Source organism: Pholcus phalangioides, unplaced genomic scaffold (assembly GCF_987345545.1).
Source record: "Pholcus phalangioides strain wild (caught in Gottingen) unplaced genomic scaffold, Ppha-v1.0 ptg000017l_1, whole genome shotgun sequence".
Classification (NCBI taxonomy): domain Eukaryota; kingdom Metazoa; phylum Arthropoda; class Arachnida; order Araneae; family Pholcidae; genus Pholcus; species Pholcus phalangioides.
The window spans coordinates 55,504,105-55,521,126 of NW_028301610.1; the positions used below are offsets into that span (position 1 = coordinate 55,504,105).

Consider the following 17,022-nt stretch of genomic DNA (forward strand, 5'->3'; position numbering starts at 1 on the left):
CACTTTGATTTATACTAGTAATTTTTAATTTAGACTAACAGAGCAACTGTTTGAATAAGTAGCTTTTCTTCGTAACAGAATTCTCTATTGCACATTAATTTTACATATATATACATAAAATTAAAAAAATTTTAGTGTTTTAATTCTTCATCAGTAGTTCATGATGCAACTGCAATGTAATCTCGAACACTTTTGACTTGGTGGAGGGGCCCTGAGCAGGGAAAAGTAAACAGAAGACCTCAACTTGGGGAAGAATGTCTAATTTTTTTCAACAAAGATATTTTGTTAAAATTTCAAGCCCTAAATTAGTAGAGTCCATGCTTTCTATGATTATTTATTATCTGTGCCCGTTGCACTTTGACTTTAACTTCATTAATTTGATTCTTCGATTTACATAATGTTTGATTTCCTGGCACTATATGTAATCTTTGACGTATCAATAAATTTTCGTTTTGCCGGAGATGCCCTGGTTCCCCCCCCCCCCCCCGGACAGGGCGAAGAGCTTACGTTGCTGCTTGCGACAGAGCCTGTGTGTCTTGCAGTTTCTCCAGTACAGCCCATGCAGAAATGAGATCTAGCTTGAACAGTCCCCAACGTTCCAATAACCTTAGTCGGTAAATGAACTTCCCCAGCGTAACTTTCGTTACTTAAACTGTTCCGTTTGGGTATATAGGATTTTATGGTGACTTTTAAGCATATGGCAATGCTGTAAACACACAAGCTCTGTTTTTAATGGGAGCCATAAAAATAGTATGTTCCTCTTTCTCAAACTTTTTCATAGTGACGACTTAACCGAAATTAGCGACGAGTAAACGAGGGTTTAATAACATTGTGGTCTATGAGAGCTGGAACGGTCTGAAGAAAAATGACGACTTAACCGGAATAACAACTTATCAGGGTGACGACTTAACGAGGTTTTACTGTATCTTAAATGCGCTGCTGTTATCGCTTGTCGCGGAATTCCCGCTCTGCTGCGATGCACGCCACTATACACAGGCGCATTGGAATCAGTGTGTTTGATTTGGTTGCGTCGATCTCTTCTCCTCTCGTCGCTTCGCTCTCCATTTCACTATGCTTCAGCCTGGCTGAAGCATAGCAAGCATTTAAGCATTCTTTAATTTAAAAAAAAAACTAAGCTGTGTGATTGCGAGAGTTTCTATTAGACAGCAAAAAAATTAGAACAGCGCTTTTACAAAGTAAATATGTAAATATGGATGCTTCAGGCCCTCTCATGATCGAATTACATGATTTCCATGCTCACCTTCACGGTCTACATTAATCTTTCAAAGTGTGGAAAGACTGGAAATGACCTTGAGCAGCTCATGAGCTCAATTTTGTCACAAAACGTACAATCAGCTTTGTGATGAGATTTGGGTGGTAGTACAGTCGAATCACGTTATAACGAACTCCAAGAGACCGGAGAAATCACTTCGTTAAAACGAAATTTCGTTATAAAGGAATTCCAGGTCTTTGCATTGTTCTATGTATACTTATCTGGGCCATTGGAAAACCGTTCGTTAAAACGAGATTTTCGTTACAACGGAATTCGTTAAAACGGGATTCGACTGTATTTTGAAAATTAGAGTTCCAGAGTTGATTCACAAGCGCACGCAAGTCAATTAAAACATTATTTACAAATATACTATCAAGGATTTTGTGTCATGTTATCATGACTAACTTTTTAAAAGCTATTCATTCGTATTAAGACTGAGCTATACAGTGTAAGTCATCCTTATTTTTTAAAAAGTTATGTTGGATTACTTCTTTTTTTTCCAAAGCAGAAGAATTAGGTAATACCCAGTTATATGAATATGTTACTGCCACAGCCCGAAGTTGGCCACTTCGCGAATTGGCCGACCAATGTCCGAAATTCGGGCTGTGGCTGGCCCTTATATGTTGATCCCTATATATGGATCACTAAGATATCGATATTCACATTCTTTTGATCCTTAGGGTTGCCACAGCTAAGCTTAAAAATTATGATTAGCTATGGCTAATTACCACAAAAAAAATACGCCAACGGGGCGATGATCCCGAATCTTAGGGATCGATATATAGAGGGCAGCGAAAGACCGAATTTAGTACATTGGCCAGGCCACGAAGTGGTCAACTTTGGGGTTAGGCAATAACATATATACCTGAGTGCAGAATCACGATATTCCATGTAATTTTTTTTTAATTACAGCAGAGCATAATAAATCTGATTTTATTATAAATATGTGTGCTCACCACGTCATAAAATAATAGATCTCGACAGTATTTTAGAAATAAACTGCACAAACAGAAGAATTTCTCCAGAATGGTCAGCTGAAAGGTAAGAGCAGCAGATACCGATTCAAGGTCTAGGGGTTCCTGGATCCTACTTCTCTCTTTTTCATAAATATTTTTCTATAGCTATTCAGAATCTGCTTTATAGGTCTCGGTTCACAGTCGTCACGAGAATGCAGCTGTGGTGACTATATTATTGAATTTCTATTTTAAATATTCTAAATTGCATTAGGGAAGTTGATAAACCACTCGCACCTAAAATAAATTCATCGCTGTGAAAATGAGCATTCATTCTAGGCCGTCCAAAATTAGGATCCGGGTTCGAACCCCACCGGTGCCACAGTGGTGGTCGGCTGAAGTTGGTTTTCTGTGGTTTGCAACTTTAAGGCGCGAATGCAAGCCGATCTCCCCGTTAAAAAGTCTCGCCACAGAGAGCAACAGGCCTATAACGTTACAAATATTCAATCATTACACTTCACTCACAGTTTGAAATATAGATGGCAGCACTGAAATATCAAACACAACACTAGCTATACACTCAGACTGTTAGGGGCCATAGGCGGAGATTGACTTGGAAGTCTGGGGCGGCAAGGTCATTATTGCTGGGGGGGGGGGCACGATGATGATGTCAGCTCATATATACATTAGATCAGTCGACTCCAACTTTGATGCTGCTGGGGGGGGAAATGCCCCCCCACGCCCCCCCTCGTATCTCTGCCCCTAATAGGGGCACTCACTTTGTCCCATACTCTGCCACGTAGCTGGGTTGGAAGAGATCTCGGCAACGGGATAAGTCCGGTGGCAGAGCCCCTGGCGTTCGTTCGTCGGCCGTCCGAAATTCAGGTTAAATCAATATTCGAAATCTTGTCCATCGAACAGAAATAGAAAAATTATGTATCTTTAGGCCGGGATACGCTACAAAAGTTTGATAAAAAAATCTTTTACAAAACTTGAAAAAAAACAACCAATAACCTTATCGGTTCCATTTTTCGAGTTTTATAAATGAACTTTTGTGAAACTTTTATAGTGTAATAACGGTCTTAGTATTACACTCGGTTGAAAAATTACACTATAAAATTGGTTGAAAAATTCAACAATAAGCTTATTGGTTGCATTTGCTCGAATGTAACCTTATGAGCTTTATTAGTTGTTTTTTCAAGATTTATAAAAAAAAATTTCAAAACTTTTATAGTGTAATACTGGCCTTAGATGCAAAACGTTTTATGGTAAAATATCATAGCATTCATTTTAGACCCATGGTTGGGCTTTTGGGCTTCATCCACCTGGATGAGTTCTCTTTTTGAATAATAGGAATTATATGTCAGGGAAGCGTACGCAGGACGAGCTTTTGGTTAATTTGAGGTTTGAGGGGAGCACAGAGAGAACCAAGAAAGAGAACCAGGAGAGCAAGGGAGCACCAAGAAAATTTTGAGTTTATTAACCTTCAAAAGGCATTTTAAATTCTTAGAAATTGATTAAAACAACGTTTAAAGGAGCTTTAATAATTTAGTTTTTTTAGTATTGTAGTTATTTTTTACATTTTTTTTTTAAATTTTCGATCACTTTGGGTGGGCTGCGTAGGCTCATATCCCCTCTCCCCGCGTGGCTTTTAAAAGGGTTGGAGGCATCATTATTTTACAAGATGATCAGGTGGGCATGGTGAAAGAAAATGTAGGGAACCGCTGCTCTCAAATTCTTTGTAACTCGAACCACTGAAAGTGGTGTTTATTTGAAATGTAAATTTAAAAAATTTAAAACGAAATTCATCTTCTCTCTCAGCAACAGCATGTTCAGCCTCGAATATTTTATTTTGAGTTTTTTTTCAAAATATTCCCGTAATTTTTGGTTTATTCTAGTAACACACATGCATAATTAAAAAAAATTACTTCATAACACTTCAACCATGCCCCCCCCCCCACCCCACAAACGTGGGTTCACAGGACTACAGCCGTAATCTTAAGTTACGCTACAGCCCGAGAGATTCTTTTCATTTTTTTGACACTATAAATTCTGGGGCCCAGTGAAAAATCTCACATTGGCCAGACAAAGATCTGTTTACTGGTCCTTGCTGTTGGGGCCATGACTTCAACTCAACTGAATATCATGGAGTTTTCCATCATGAAAAAATTACAAATTTTCGGGACAAAATGTCGACGTCGGTAGTCATTTTTTCTTTTCAACATTTCTGGATATTTAAATCCAACTAGGACACGTCCTGATCACAGATTAATGATAATAATTCATGGGTTTCCAACTGGGGTTCCGGTTCCGTGACACAGGACCGTACCAGAAATTTCGTTCAGAGAGGGACCACTTTCATTTTGGGAGGGGGGGGGACCAAAGCGATAGAACAATAGATTTGGCCTTCTTTTCCCGTTTTTTCGGTCATTTTCTCACATTTCGAGGGCCAAACCCCTAAGTCCCCCCCCCCCCCGCTACGGCTTTGCCTTCACAGCTTTTTTGAGGTTCCGCATGATCAAACGCCATGGAACTCTTAGAAATCCTGGAACCCAAAGAGCTTTCAAAGAAGAAAACTTTCTCGTAACTGATACTCGTAAAGCTGTTCTGTATTTTGAATTTTAACGAGATAGTGTTTAAAAAAATCAGACCACTTGGATGACACTAAACAACTTAGAAACAAAACATTACATTTTTTGACATCCAATTTTCCAACCAGAAGCTCCAGAAGTGTATGAATATTATTTTCTGTTTCATCAGGAAATTATGAGTTGTAATATCGATGTTTTTTTTGAAATTTTTTTATCCACTACAAGTGGATTCTTGAATTGCAGAATTTACGTGTACTTTACGGGATACCCATTCCTGATGCGGCATTGGTCCGCATCAGGAAACGACGGTATTTCATTGATAAAACGGCCCCATGAATTTGGTGCTCAGCAGAACTCATACACCATGAAAAAACTGCAAAAGGACAAACATCCGGGGGCCTTCCTGATTGTAGGGTGGCGCTATGTAAGTATGAACTGTACCAACGAACAGGGGCGTAGCCAGAAATTGCGTTCGGGGACCAAAGTGATAGAAAAATAGATTTGGTCATTTTCTCACACTTCAGGGGGACCAGACCTCCAAGTCCCTCCCCCGCGCTACGCCCTTGCCAACGAAGTGCCGAAAAAACCCCTTCACCACAAAGGGTTAACACAAGAGTTCCACCAGGGCAAAGCACTGGGACCTCATTTGAATAGGGGCTTCCACGATAATATCTGGCACACAGATTTATGACAATAAATATGTAAATTAAGAGGTAGTGCCCAAGCCCTCTATAAATTTTGCCCTGGGGCTTTGATGCTGAGACAGCAGTAGGGACACCCCCTTTTTTTATAAGTATTAAAAAAATGTGTTTGAGTTTCATGGAACAGCCTCATTATCAAGGGTTCTGCAAAACAGCCTTATAACCAGGGTTTTTGACGTCAAAAACCCACAAGCGTGAAAAACTGGTTTAAACTGTCGAAAACCGTCAAAAACCTAAATGAATGCTTTTAGATAACGTTTTGAACACACAATAATGTTTTGTATATAGCATGAAGAAAAACTTACTTTTTTGTATGTTACAATGTTTTATTTTTAAACACTAATTTATTACAATAATTAAAACTAAATATTACTTATAATTTGCAATTTTGAATTTTTCAACATAAGAGTCTAGAACATATAAAATACAGTTTTGTGGTTCATTTTTATCTAAACTACTGATTACCCGTGTTCAATTTGCTAAGCGGAATAGAGCTGCTTATTCAAAATATGTATGATAGGGGCATCACAGGTGTTCTTTACTATAAATCAGTATTAAAACAGTTAAAAACTTATTGTCAATGTTGCCAAATAGTTTTTTTAACCTGATAAATAAAAAAACACTTATTTTTATGTAAATTAAAGGCTTTTATATTCTGAATTATAATTACTGAGAATCTATTTTGATATTTTAAATTTTCTGATCTGCCCAAAATTTTATTTCATGTAAAAATTCTCACACAGAATCTGTTAATACACTAATTGTACACATTTATTTTCATCTAAAAATTTTGTAGAGCTCAGGGTGTATAAATTCACAGAGTTTTAAAGAGTATTTTCAACCAAAGCAGAGCCGACAGGACTTGATACCCAAAGCATTTGTTTTACACGTTTAAATACAGCTTCAATTGGAAAACCATTGCATTATAAATGCTAGTAAATATACCATATCACAGTGCAGAAGTAAGAATAACTAAGTTTGACTAAGGATAAGTTACAGGAGTTTCTTAAGATTCATGTACAAGCTAGCATTGCCAAATTAAATGACATTTTAGTTCTACAATTTAGTATTTTGATCGCTAGACATATTTCAATGTTATGCACAATAAGAGTATCTCAGTGATTATCAAGATAATTTAATAATAACAGAAATCAACATTACATATATGATGTAATAAACTTTTTTAAACACTTATCTGTTGTAAAAAGAGTACAGCAGATGGTTTATATCAAAGCACATATATAAGCAGTGGAAGAAATTTTGGAAGGTCAAGAATCATCTTGAATCAGAGAATGTCAAATCATTCCATAGTTTCCCTTCAGTTTTTATGCTATGCTTTATTCAAATTGTATATTTTATAAGAAAAAGAACCATATATATAATTTTGTCCAAAATAATTCTGTAGAGAGTAGAAAATTATTTTAGAATCATATTAAATATTTATTCTTTGTATAACATAGTCACTTTAAACATTACATGCAATTAACGTGCACATTTCCAATCTGAATTTTTATATTGAAAAACAATATTTGACGTTTTTGACGTGACAGTTTAAGCTGTGGTTTAAACCGTCATAAACCGGCCAACCCTGCTTATAACTACCAAGGAATCCGCGAGAAGTTTTACGTTGGAAACCCCTGTAATAATATAATATAAATATACTCTTTTGCAAAAAAAACGAAGTACCATGAAGAAATTGACTGTTTTTATTGAAATCAAACATGTGTAAAGCTCATACACAGATAATGAAATGATAAAAAATTCAAAGCCATAGGATCCATCAATGGCTGGCAATCTCACTTTGAATGTTCAAATCAGTAATTGGTGAAACCCCCCTGGAATTTCATCAGGATCCATCGCTGAACACTATGTGATGCCTGTCTGCTGGCAGCCATGATGATCAGCTGTGACACCACTGTAGACCAGTGGTTCTCAACGGGGGGCCATATGGCCCCCTAGTAGTACTGGGATACTTCAAGGGGGCCACAGAAGAAAATGGAGAAAGGGGGGCCATGACAGGTGGTTTGGAGGGCTGCAGAGAGCTGAGAAGAGAAATTAAGGTGTGAAGAAATAAAGCTTTTATATTAGTGACTATACACACACAGAATCCAACAAAACCACCCATAAAAACAAGGCCGTCTTGGGGCATGGACCCACCCAGGCCTCACCACCTACATTTTACAGTAGGTTCCCTAGGATGGGGTTTTTCACAGAACCCCTCCATATTAAATTTTGAGTAAAAAACAAAAAAATAATGAAAACCATATCAGGTCAACCCGGGCTGCAGCTCTGTCAGTCCCACTCGTGTGAGAGGTCATGCCCAGGGTCTCATGTCCATAAGCGACCCCATCCCTCATGATATTTTGTATAGTATAATAAATTTTGAAAATAAGTAGGAAATATGTAGGCTGTTTATTTCTGGCCAAGTATGGGACTACCATAGTATCACTTTTCCTAGAGGATCCATGATGTTGAGACAGTCCTGAATAGAACTCGGATAAGCGGGGAGCTCAATAAATTCTAGGCCAGTAGTCTGGAGGCCAATCTTATTTGTAAAATTTTCATTCAGTATAAATTCACTGAAAAAATCAATTCAATACGTACAAAGGATCTTGCTTCCAGATGGGGTTCGAAGACTCTGGGTAAGGCAGGGGAGCCACAAGAAAAAAAATATGCTTCAAAGGGGGCCACAGGCAAAAAAAGGTTAAGAAACACTGCTCTAGATGACTCTGGCAATGTTGCAGGGTTAAAGGCTGCTGTTAGCATAACCCCGCCTCAGCCAAGTACGTTGAGATGGTGGAAGCTACCAGAGGTGGTATGGAAGAGTCTGTAGCACGTTGGATAGCGGACAATGATGCCATTGGGGCAGTTCGGGCCTGTTGCATAATCATCCAGTCTTGCCTCACATTCATGCACTTTGACCTTCCAGAGCCTTCGTTACGCTGATGAGTTCCTTGTAGCAACCATTGCTGCCAGCACCTTCGCACAGCCATGTCCGTATGGTGCAGATGGCGGCCTATTGCTCGGAATGACCAGTCAGCTTCATGCATCCCAACTATGGGACCACGTTCGAAGTCACCCAATTCACTATAAAGTCTTTGACAACATCGTAACGACATTATTGGTTGTGTCTTCAGGGAACTGCAACGCAGACAACGAGAAAAGATAATCCATCTGTGATCGTTACGCAACTCTGCAATGCTAGTTGTGCAGCAGAAATGCGTGTTATGACCGAAGTTAACATTTTTGGCCTTTTGAAAATTTAATCATTTGCATACTTGGCATAAAGGAATTTGCGTGCAAAATTTTGAGATGATCGGATTATTTTTTAGGGGTGCTTCATTTTTTTTTTTGCAAAAGAGTGTATATCAATGCTGTAACATTGGGGAAACATTGAAGAAAATTGCTAGTAGCAACAATAGCCCTGCCTCAAGAAACTATCTTTCAATTGATGAAGGGTGCAAAAACCTTATCAATTACAGGCGTTTTCCACTTAATTGTCTGCCTTTGGTAGGAAAACTATTTTGGAATTCCCAGACCCTTTATGCTACAATATTTGAATTGGTGATGAAAAATAGTAGTATGTGTTACAATGATTTAACCATTACAGTTGCATTGGCAGGATATTTTGCCTAAGTTGATTTTCGACAATTGTGAGATATCTCGCCTCCTTAACCCATTAACGCTGGTTGGTAAGAAAATTTGCCTTCCTAAATTTTAAGTTTTTCTTTGCCAATAAATGGTGGAAGTAGTTCCACTCATTATTTTTTGTTTTTAAAAAATCAGTTGTCATTGAATGGGTTAAAACCCTCTTATTTTGGCAATGAGGATCCCAGATAATGCATTATGGGTTTTTCACAGTTGAATATGCTTTTTTTCCATCTTCTTCCAAAATTTCAGATCAGCTACCAGTGTGCAGAGTCAAAAAATTAGGTGTTCAAATAATAATAACAGAAGGAGAGAGAGAGTGTTCTTTTCTTTCCCTTTGGGGTAGTATAGGAATATGCTTATACAGTATAAATAATAGGAAAAGCCAGAGAGTATTTCTCTCCCTCAGTTTTTTTTATTTTTCTCACAATTAGGGTGGAGCACTATTAGCTGCACAAAATCTGAAAAAAAATATTCTTGAAGAAAGGTGGGGCATTTTGTTGAAAGAGGTTAGTGATTTCCACTGTGGCAGTTATAATGAGGATCATTGAAATTTCAAAAACCACTTAACGGGTTAATAACGTACATTTGGGAGGAATTGGTAGCATGGAAATTGAAATTTTACAAAACTTTTTTTCCAGTTGCTAAAAGTTTTACAAATGTGGAGCTACCTCCTTTTTTACAGCAAAGCCTTCAATTGTAAGAGCATTAACTGTCAGCAGAATAGCTGAGATGATGATATATCTGCTTAATTTATAAAATTACATTTAGTGAGTTTGAAACCTGCTTAGACATTGTCAGAATGACAATGTCTAAGCAGGTTATTTCTTCTAGTGCTGCCAAGTTGCTGAAAAAAGAAGATAGTACCAGGGATGATGGTGGATGCATATGGCTATTATAAACAGGGCCGCAACTAGATATTTTGTCACCCAGGACCAAACCGGCATTTTGGAACCTCTACTGATCCAGCATTTAGGGCGCCAGACTCACCTGCTCCCCCCTAGTTGCGGCCCTGACTGTGAAAGCCTCCACAGTGAACAGTTAGTGCATTAACCTCTCAGTGAAACATCTGGAAGAAAAATTTTATTACAAAAATTTGCTCTCCCAAGTGCAAAAGCAAAGTTTATAACAAAATTGTTGTTTATAGTGACGGACTCGCGATGTGAGGATCCGGGTTCGAACCCCACAGTGGTGGTCGGCTGAAGTTGGTTTTCTGTGGTTCCCAACTTCAAGGCGCAAATGCGAGCCGATCTCCCCGTTAAAAAGTCTCGCCACAGAGAGCAACAGTCCTACAACGATAAATCATTCAATCATAACACTTCACTCATAGTTAGAAAAACTAGTGGCAGATGGCAGCACTACACATAACAAGCATTGCAGAGAAACAACAAAACTTCACGTCAGGTTTCACTACACGTACACGCACATTCCCGCATGTACCGATTCGTTGGGGGGTTCCGCGGGGGGGGACGCGGGAAAGGGGTGTGGTGTAGTAGTAGTAGGTAGGGCCTCCAAAAAATGGCTCGAGGATCCATGATGTTCTCAAGGCAGCCACCTCGTTGGGCAATTTGCATGTTGTGGCATTGTATTTGTATTTTCTGCCCTTTTTAGTCATAAGCTATTGGGAAAAGAGGCTGATTAAGCCGAAAAAAAAATTGTGTTACATAGTGATATTTATATCACATTGTATTATATTGTATTTATATTATATATAATTATATCAATTGATATAAAACATGATCACGGCCATTAGTGCCCAACTATTTAAAGATTGGCATTTGTCTGTTCTGATCAATGAACTGTAGTAATTTTTTTCCTGTTAAAGTGTATTTTTTACTGTTTTCAACCTTCACTCAATAATAGGATCATGGCCCCCACAAGGGGTGGGCTGACAAGGCTCCAGCCCTGGGGCCCGGGAGGATTTTTATCATTTTTTGTTTTTTCATGCTATAAATTCATCATGGGGGGTGGGCCCATGAAAGTCTGGTCGGAGGGCCCATAAAAGATCTCAGCCTAGGGGCCCTGCTTCAGGATGTGGGGGCCATGAATAGGATTCAAATAATTTGACAACTAGTAGTTCACTGTGAACCAATGCTAAATTGGTTGCACCTGCAAACATATTGGACACAGCTGCTCTGGTTATACACAAGATTTTTATCAGGAAAAGGGAGGGAGCCATCTTTTTTTCGCTTCCAAAGGGGGTTTTCTTTTTTCTGTAAAAAATCTAAATCTTGGCTGGGGAGGGTCGACCCTTAACACCCCATTATATACAACAGTAACTCTGGGCCCACTTTAGAGAGAGAAATCTGATTGCAGGTGTCATGTTATGGTTTGCTAAAGTGAATAATTTTGTTATACTTACCTCATACATTTATTTTCCAGAGCATATTGTAATGACTCCAACTAAAAAAGGTCAAGGTCACACTGCTATTCGCATGGAAAGAATGAAGCAAGTTGATCAAAACAATGTGATGCATGTTGCTGGTGGTGATCATAAAGGTATCATAATCAATAAAGAAGTTACAGCAGGTGAGATACTGTATATTATAAACATATTTTTATATCATGTAAACTTGATCATGATATATAGGCCTAATTTATGATCAGGTTTTCTCATCACAGAACTTGACATATAAATGGGAAACAGCAGAAATGATTTCAAAATGAATGCTGAATTTAAAAACAAAGAAATGAATGAAAAATATTCCACATTAGATCTGATAGTAATATATGCCAATTTTATAAGCATTAGGGAATGATTTGAAATTATTTTAACAAAATTTATGTTGTTTGTAGATTTTTTAAAGTTATGTTAAAAATAACTGTGAAACTGGCAATTTTCTATGCATTGTCATTTTGCTACACAAAATATTTATATACAAGGAATTCTTTGCAAATACAAATACAACGCCACAACAGGCAAAATGCCCAACGAGGTGGCTGAGAAAAAGATGCCCATAAAAATATGGATGTCATATATTTCCAAAAAAAAATATAGCATATATAATTATAATCAATATACATTTATACACATGATAAAATACTATACAATGCCCATAAAGAATACTTATGGTTGTCTTATTCTAAGTATGGATAGCTTCTCGATTTACCCCAACATGTTTATTGTATTTCTTTTTGAACGTGTCAATTGTGTTACAATTTACTACCTCCGGGGGTAAGCTATTCCATTTATTAACAACTCTATTAGAGAAAAATTCCTTGCGACACCATAACCTTGCATTGTCCCTCATCAATCGATACTGGTGTCCCCTTGTAAAAGCAGTCGATTGGTGGTGTACTAAAAGTTCATGGTCCATCCCATTGAAAATTGTGAACACTTCGATCATGTCCCTCTGTAGGTATGGTCTCCAAAACCTTACAGAATACTCCAGTCCAGGACGAACTAAGCCTCGAAAAAGCGGAAGAATGACTTTAGGAGAACGCGAAGAGACCTTTTTGAAAATGAGACCACACACAAGCATTCTATTCACTTTTTTGACCACCGCTGAACAATGTTCAGAAAACCTAAGCAGCTCATCAATGACAATTCCCAAATCAGTGACCCTAGTTGCATCCGGGATAGTGACACCATTCAACTCGTAAGAGAACCGTGGGTTGTTCAAACCAAAATGAGCGACCATGCACTTATCAACGCTAAATGTCATGCTCCATTCATTTGCCCATGATGCAATCCTGTTCAATTTGGTCTGAAGCAACTCCCATTCGTTTTGATTCTCATTAGCTTCACATCCTCTGCCCATTTGCTAGTAATCCCAACGATACCCTGATTGAGTTTATCAATAAAAAGTGAAAAAAGTATGGGGCCAAGGACACTTTCTTGAGGAACTCCACTTGTGACGTCCGTCCAACCAGAGAATTCGCTGTTTACCATGACTCGTTGCGACCTATCTCTTAACCACGATTCTATCCAATTCAGCAAGTTGTCCCCAATTCCAATCTGGTGTAAACGCTTCAAGAGTTAAGAGAACAATTCATTAGCACATTATCTGAGGACTCTGGGATAGATATCATCTGGTCCTGGTGCTTTGCTTGCACATACACTTCTTAGAAGATTTAGGACCTCCACGTCTTCTACTTGGATATCATTGAGGGTTTTATTACCCCATGCAACACCCGTATATTGAATATCATTATCTCCATTAAAAACCAAAGCCAAAAAGTCATTGAAAGCACTGCACATGCCTACATTGCTCTCTAACCTACAGCCTCCTATCGAGAGGGGGCAAACTGTCCCCTTACATCCATTATTGACGTATCGAAAAAATGATTTTGGGTCAGATCCAATGTTATCTGCCAACCTAGATTCAACTTCCTTTTTACTATCCCTTATTGCTTTCTTCAACACTCTTCTTTTATCAGTAAACAATAATAGGTCACTTCGCCCACTTTTATACTCTCTGAATGCTCTTTTCTTTTCAAGATAAAGGTTACGCACGGTATCCGTGAACCATAGAGGGTGAGATGTACAAACACGCTTTTTCGAACAAAGGGTATGACGTCGTGCAAAACAGAGGACAGCTCCGTACTAAATTATTCCCATTGACTTACCACCCCTACTGATTCCAACCGGTCTTTGAAAACTTCCACTAATCTTCCTCTCAAAACATCAAAGTTAGTTCTTCGAAAACAAGGAACCAGTCTTTTGTTATCAACCTTACCTGAAGAAAAGTTACAGTTAAATCTGACTATACGATGATCACTGGAAGAAAACTCTTCCCCCACCGAAACATGTTCAACAAGATCCTCAGAACTAGTAAGAACTAAATCCAAAATAGCAGTACCCCTAGTGGCTTCTGATACATGCTGATACAAGAAAGTTTCGAGCACCAACTTAAGAAAGTCTCTTTCATACTGATTTCCAGATGAAAGGTTCTCCCAATCAATACCTGGGTACTTGAAATCCCCTAGTATGAGAACCCTTTTACGCTTACACATGTAGGAAATTTCATCATGAAATTTGGCGATGTAGTTTGGATCCCTATTCAGTGGATTGTGACAAACACCAACAATAAGTTTATGGCGTCTTTTGTTCTCAAGTTCAACCCATATAGATTCAATATCACTTCTCTGCACGTTACAGTGTCTAGCCTTCAAACAGGATTTCACGTATATCAACACTCCACCCCCTTTCCTATCAGATCTATTTCTCAAAAATCGTATCCTGAGATGTGTAAGAAAGATTCATCCCCATCGTTTGCCCAAAATTCTGTAATGGCTATAAGATCCAGGCCCTCCCCAACTATCATAGTTTCTAAAAAATCTTTCTTGTTACCCAAGCTCCTGGCATTTATTAGCACACATTTTAATTTGCCCGGTGATTTATTGTCAATCGAGAAGCCATCCAAGTCAGAGATGGGTAATTCCCCGTTAGTACTGTTGTGATTATCATTAACTAACCCGCATTCTCGACTGCATGGTCTGGGAGTAAAAAACCTGACCTAAGACTATCGACTTTATCCAATGATATTCTGCAGATGAAGAAAAAATAACCTTGTAGAACAGCGGTTCTCAATCTTTTTTGCCCTAAAGCAGAATGTGCCAAAATCTGCGACGTACGTCGCAGAACAATTTGGAGGAATTTTAAGGAAAAAGTGTGCAAAGAGCACTCTTACATGAATGGGGATTTTTGCCGCAGAACATTTCCAGTCAACTGAGGGCTCATCACAGAACAGTGCTAAACATTCTGCTTTGGTGATTTTTTGACACATGAAGCCCTTTTTAGTGTAGAATTTTTTATGACAGAGTCTGTAGGCTCTTTTCTATCATTTTTTCAAACAAATTTTCTGATTTATTTTATTTTCCTTGAGTGGCTGCGGAGGATAGGTGGAGATAGACTTGGAAGTCGGGGAAAGCACGGTCATTATTGCTGGGAGCACGATGATGATGATGTCAATTCATATATGCATATATACATTAGATCAGTAGACTTCACCTTTGATGCTGGGGGGAAGGCGATGTCCCCATGCTCCGTGTATCTCTGTCCCTGCTTTCCGCATAGGGATAATTGTTATATCAAGATACATAATCATCATTATTGTGTGCCATCAAATTTTTTTGTTTGTCATGTCTTCCAGGGCCACCAAAAAATCTTTTTATGAGCATTTATCTCTCTCTGTCTCTTTTATTTTATACTTTAAGTCAGTGTTTTCCAAAATGGGCAATATCGCCCCCTGGTGGGTGATGGAATGGTCCGGGGGGCGATAGAAGATATGAGTATAACAGGATCCTATAGGTTTGCTTGAGTCTGGGGGTGATGAGAGAAGAAAAATTTCTGAAGTAGCGGGCTATGGATTTTGTTTGGGGAACCATGCGTTAAGTGAATATTTGGCACAGCATTCCCCCCTCCCATAAAAGGCTACAGTTGCTGTAAAAACATTTTCTGTTGGGATTCAACTGAGGATTTCTATTAATTTGGAAGCTGTACTTTCATGCTATCAAAGAACAATTCTTTAACCCCTTTACATACAGGCATTTGGAGACAAATTTGGACAATGTGCAGTTGAACTAGCAGAGATTTAAATCTGAAAAACTGGTATTATTGTTAACATACAATTATAAGAAATGAAGGGAAGAAAGTTGAAAGGAGCAGGTTTTCCATTCTTTTTTCTCTGCTAGTCACCCTTTCCCTACATATGTAGTACTATATTGTTTTACTTGTCAAACTGTAATAAAGGAGAAAAAAGATAATACTGAGGTGTGAAGGGAAAGAATTTTTTTTTTCATTTTAGGGCTCCAATAAATAGTCTAAAAAAAAAGGGAGAGAGGGCATGAACGTATTTATTCCATTTACAAAGATACAAGATATCTTTCTCCTGCATGTTAAGGGATTAAGGTGTTTTCTTAATTTCCTAATTTTGTTCTGTAAATTTAGTTCATTCAAATTTTTTACACAATTTAGTTACCTTTCAATTAGAAACTATATGTTTATTAAATCCTGTGATCATGTAGGTACTGATGAGAATATTCTACCGCAACTATTGTTGGAGTTCAAAGTTTTCTTAAAGAATGCAACGACGGATACACATTCTCAAGTATGTTAATGTATTTTTATAGATCAAATTTGTTAAAATATGCAAGAAGTCAACGATGCATTGGCAACATCAACTTGAAATCTTAGGTCCACCTTCCTGTTTAACCACTATTTGCACAGAAGTATTACAAAAGTTGTCTGGATATCTATGGCAGGGATAGACAAATTGCAAAAAAAATCTAAGCACCAAAAAATATTTACCAAAATAATAAATAATAAGGCCCAAAACAATGCTTCTTTTGACCCTTTCAGGGCAAAGTGACTCTCTCTCTCTCTCTTTCATGTTGATAGATATGATTCTATAAATTCCAAACATTTTGTGCTGTCCTCAGTCTGTAATTTAGTAACTACACAAAGAAAATTTTAGGTGCCAATATCAATTTTTTAGTCGCCATGACAACCTGGCACCTGCGATTTGTTCAGCCCTTATCTATGGTAGTGGTGTATCCAGCAGCGGATTAAAGTCGGTCGAGGCCCTGGGCTCAAAAGAAAATATTGGGCCCCCTAAATTAGAAAAAAGTGTGAAGTTTGGGTTTTTTGAGGCCTTTTACAAGTTGGGGCCCTGGGCGTGTGCCCGGTGCACCCACCATTAAATCTGCCTCTGGGTGTATCTATCATAGGTGATGATATGTACCATCTGGATCTACCATAGGTAGATGAAGGCTTGTTTCACCTATTCTGAGGGTTACAAGGTGATGACTGTGCACTGATAGTCTGCCATTTCAACATATCCTGCAAACTTTTCATTGGATGAAAATAACTAGTGAATTGGGTAACAAGGGAAAAGAGCAAAATTTATTGTCCT

At 38.1% G+C, this 17,022-nt stretch overlaps 1 protein-coding gene across 2 annotated transcripts in view; it reads left to right on the top strand.

The window, feature by feature from the left end:
- LOC149074137 (uncharacterized) overlaps window positions 1-17,022 on the top strand; it is a 79,459-nt gene that overhangs the window by 43,537 nt on the left and 18,900 nt on the right. For both annotated transcript variants that reach the window (XM_089246442.1, XM_089246441.1), the window contains exons 2-3: window positions 11,549-11,695; window positions 16,136-16,218. In XM_089246442.1, coding sequence (XP_089102568.1) covers window positions 11,549-11,695; window positions 16,136-16,218 — 230 coding nt within the window. The remainder of the gene's footprint in view (window positions 1-11,548; window positions 11,696-16,135; window positions 16,219-17,022) is intronic.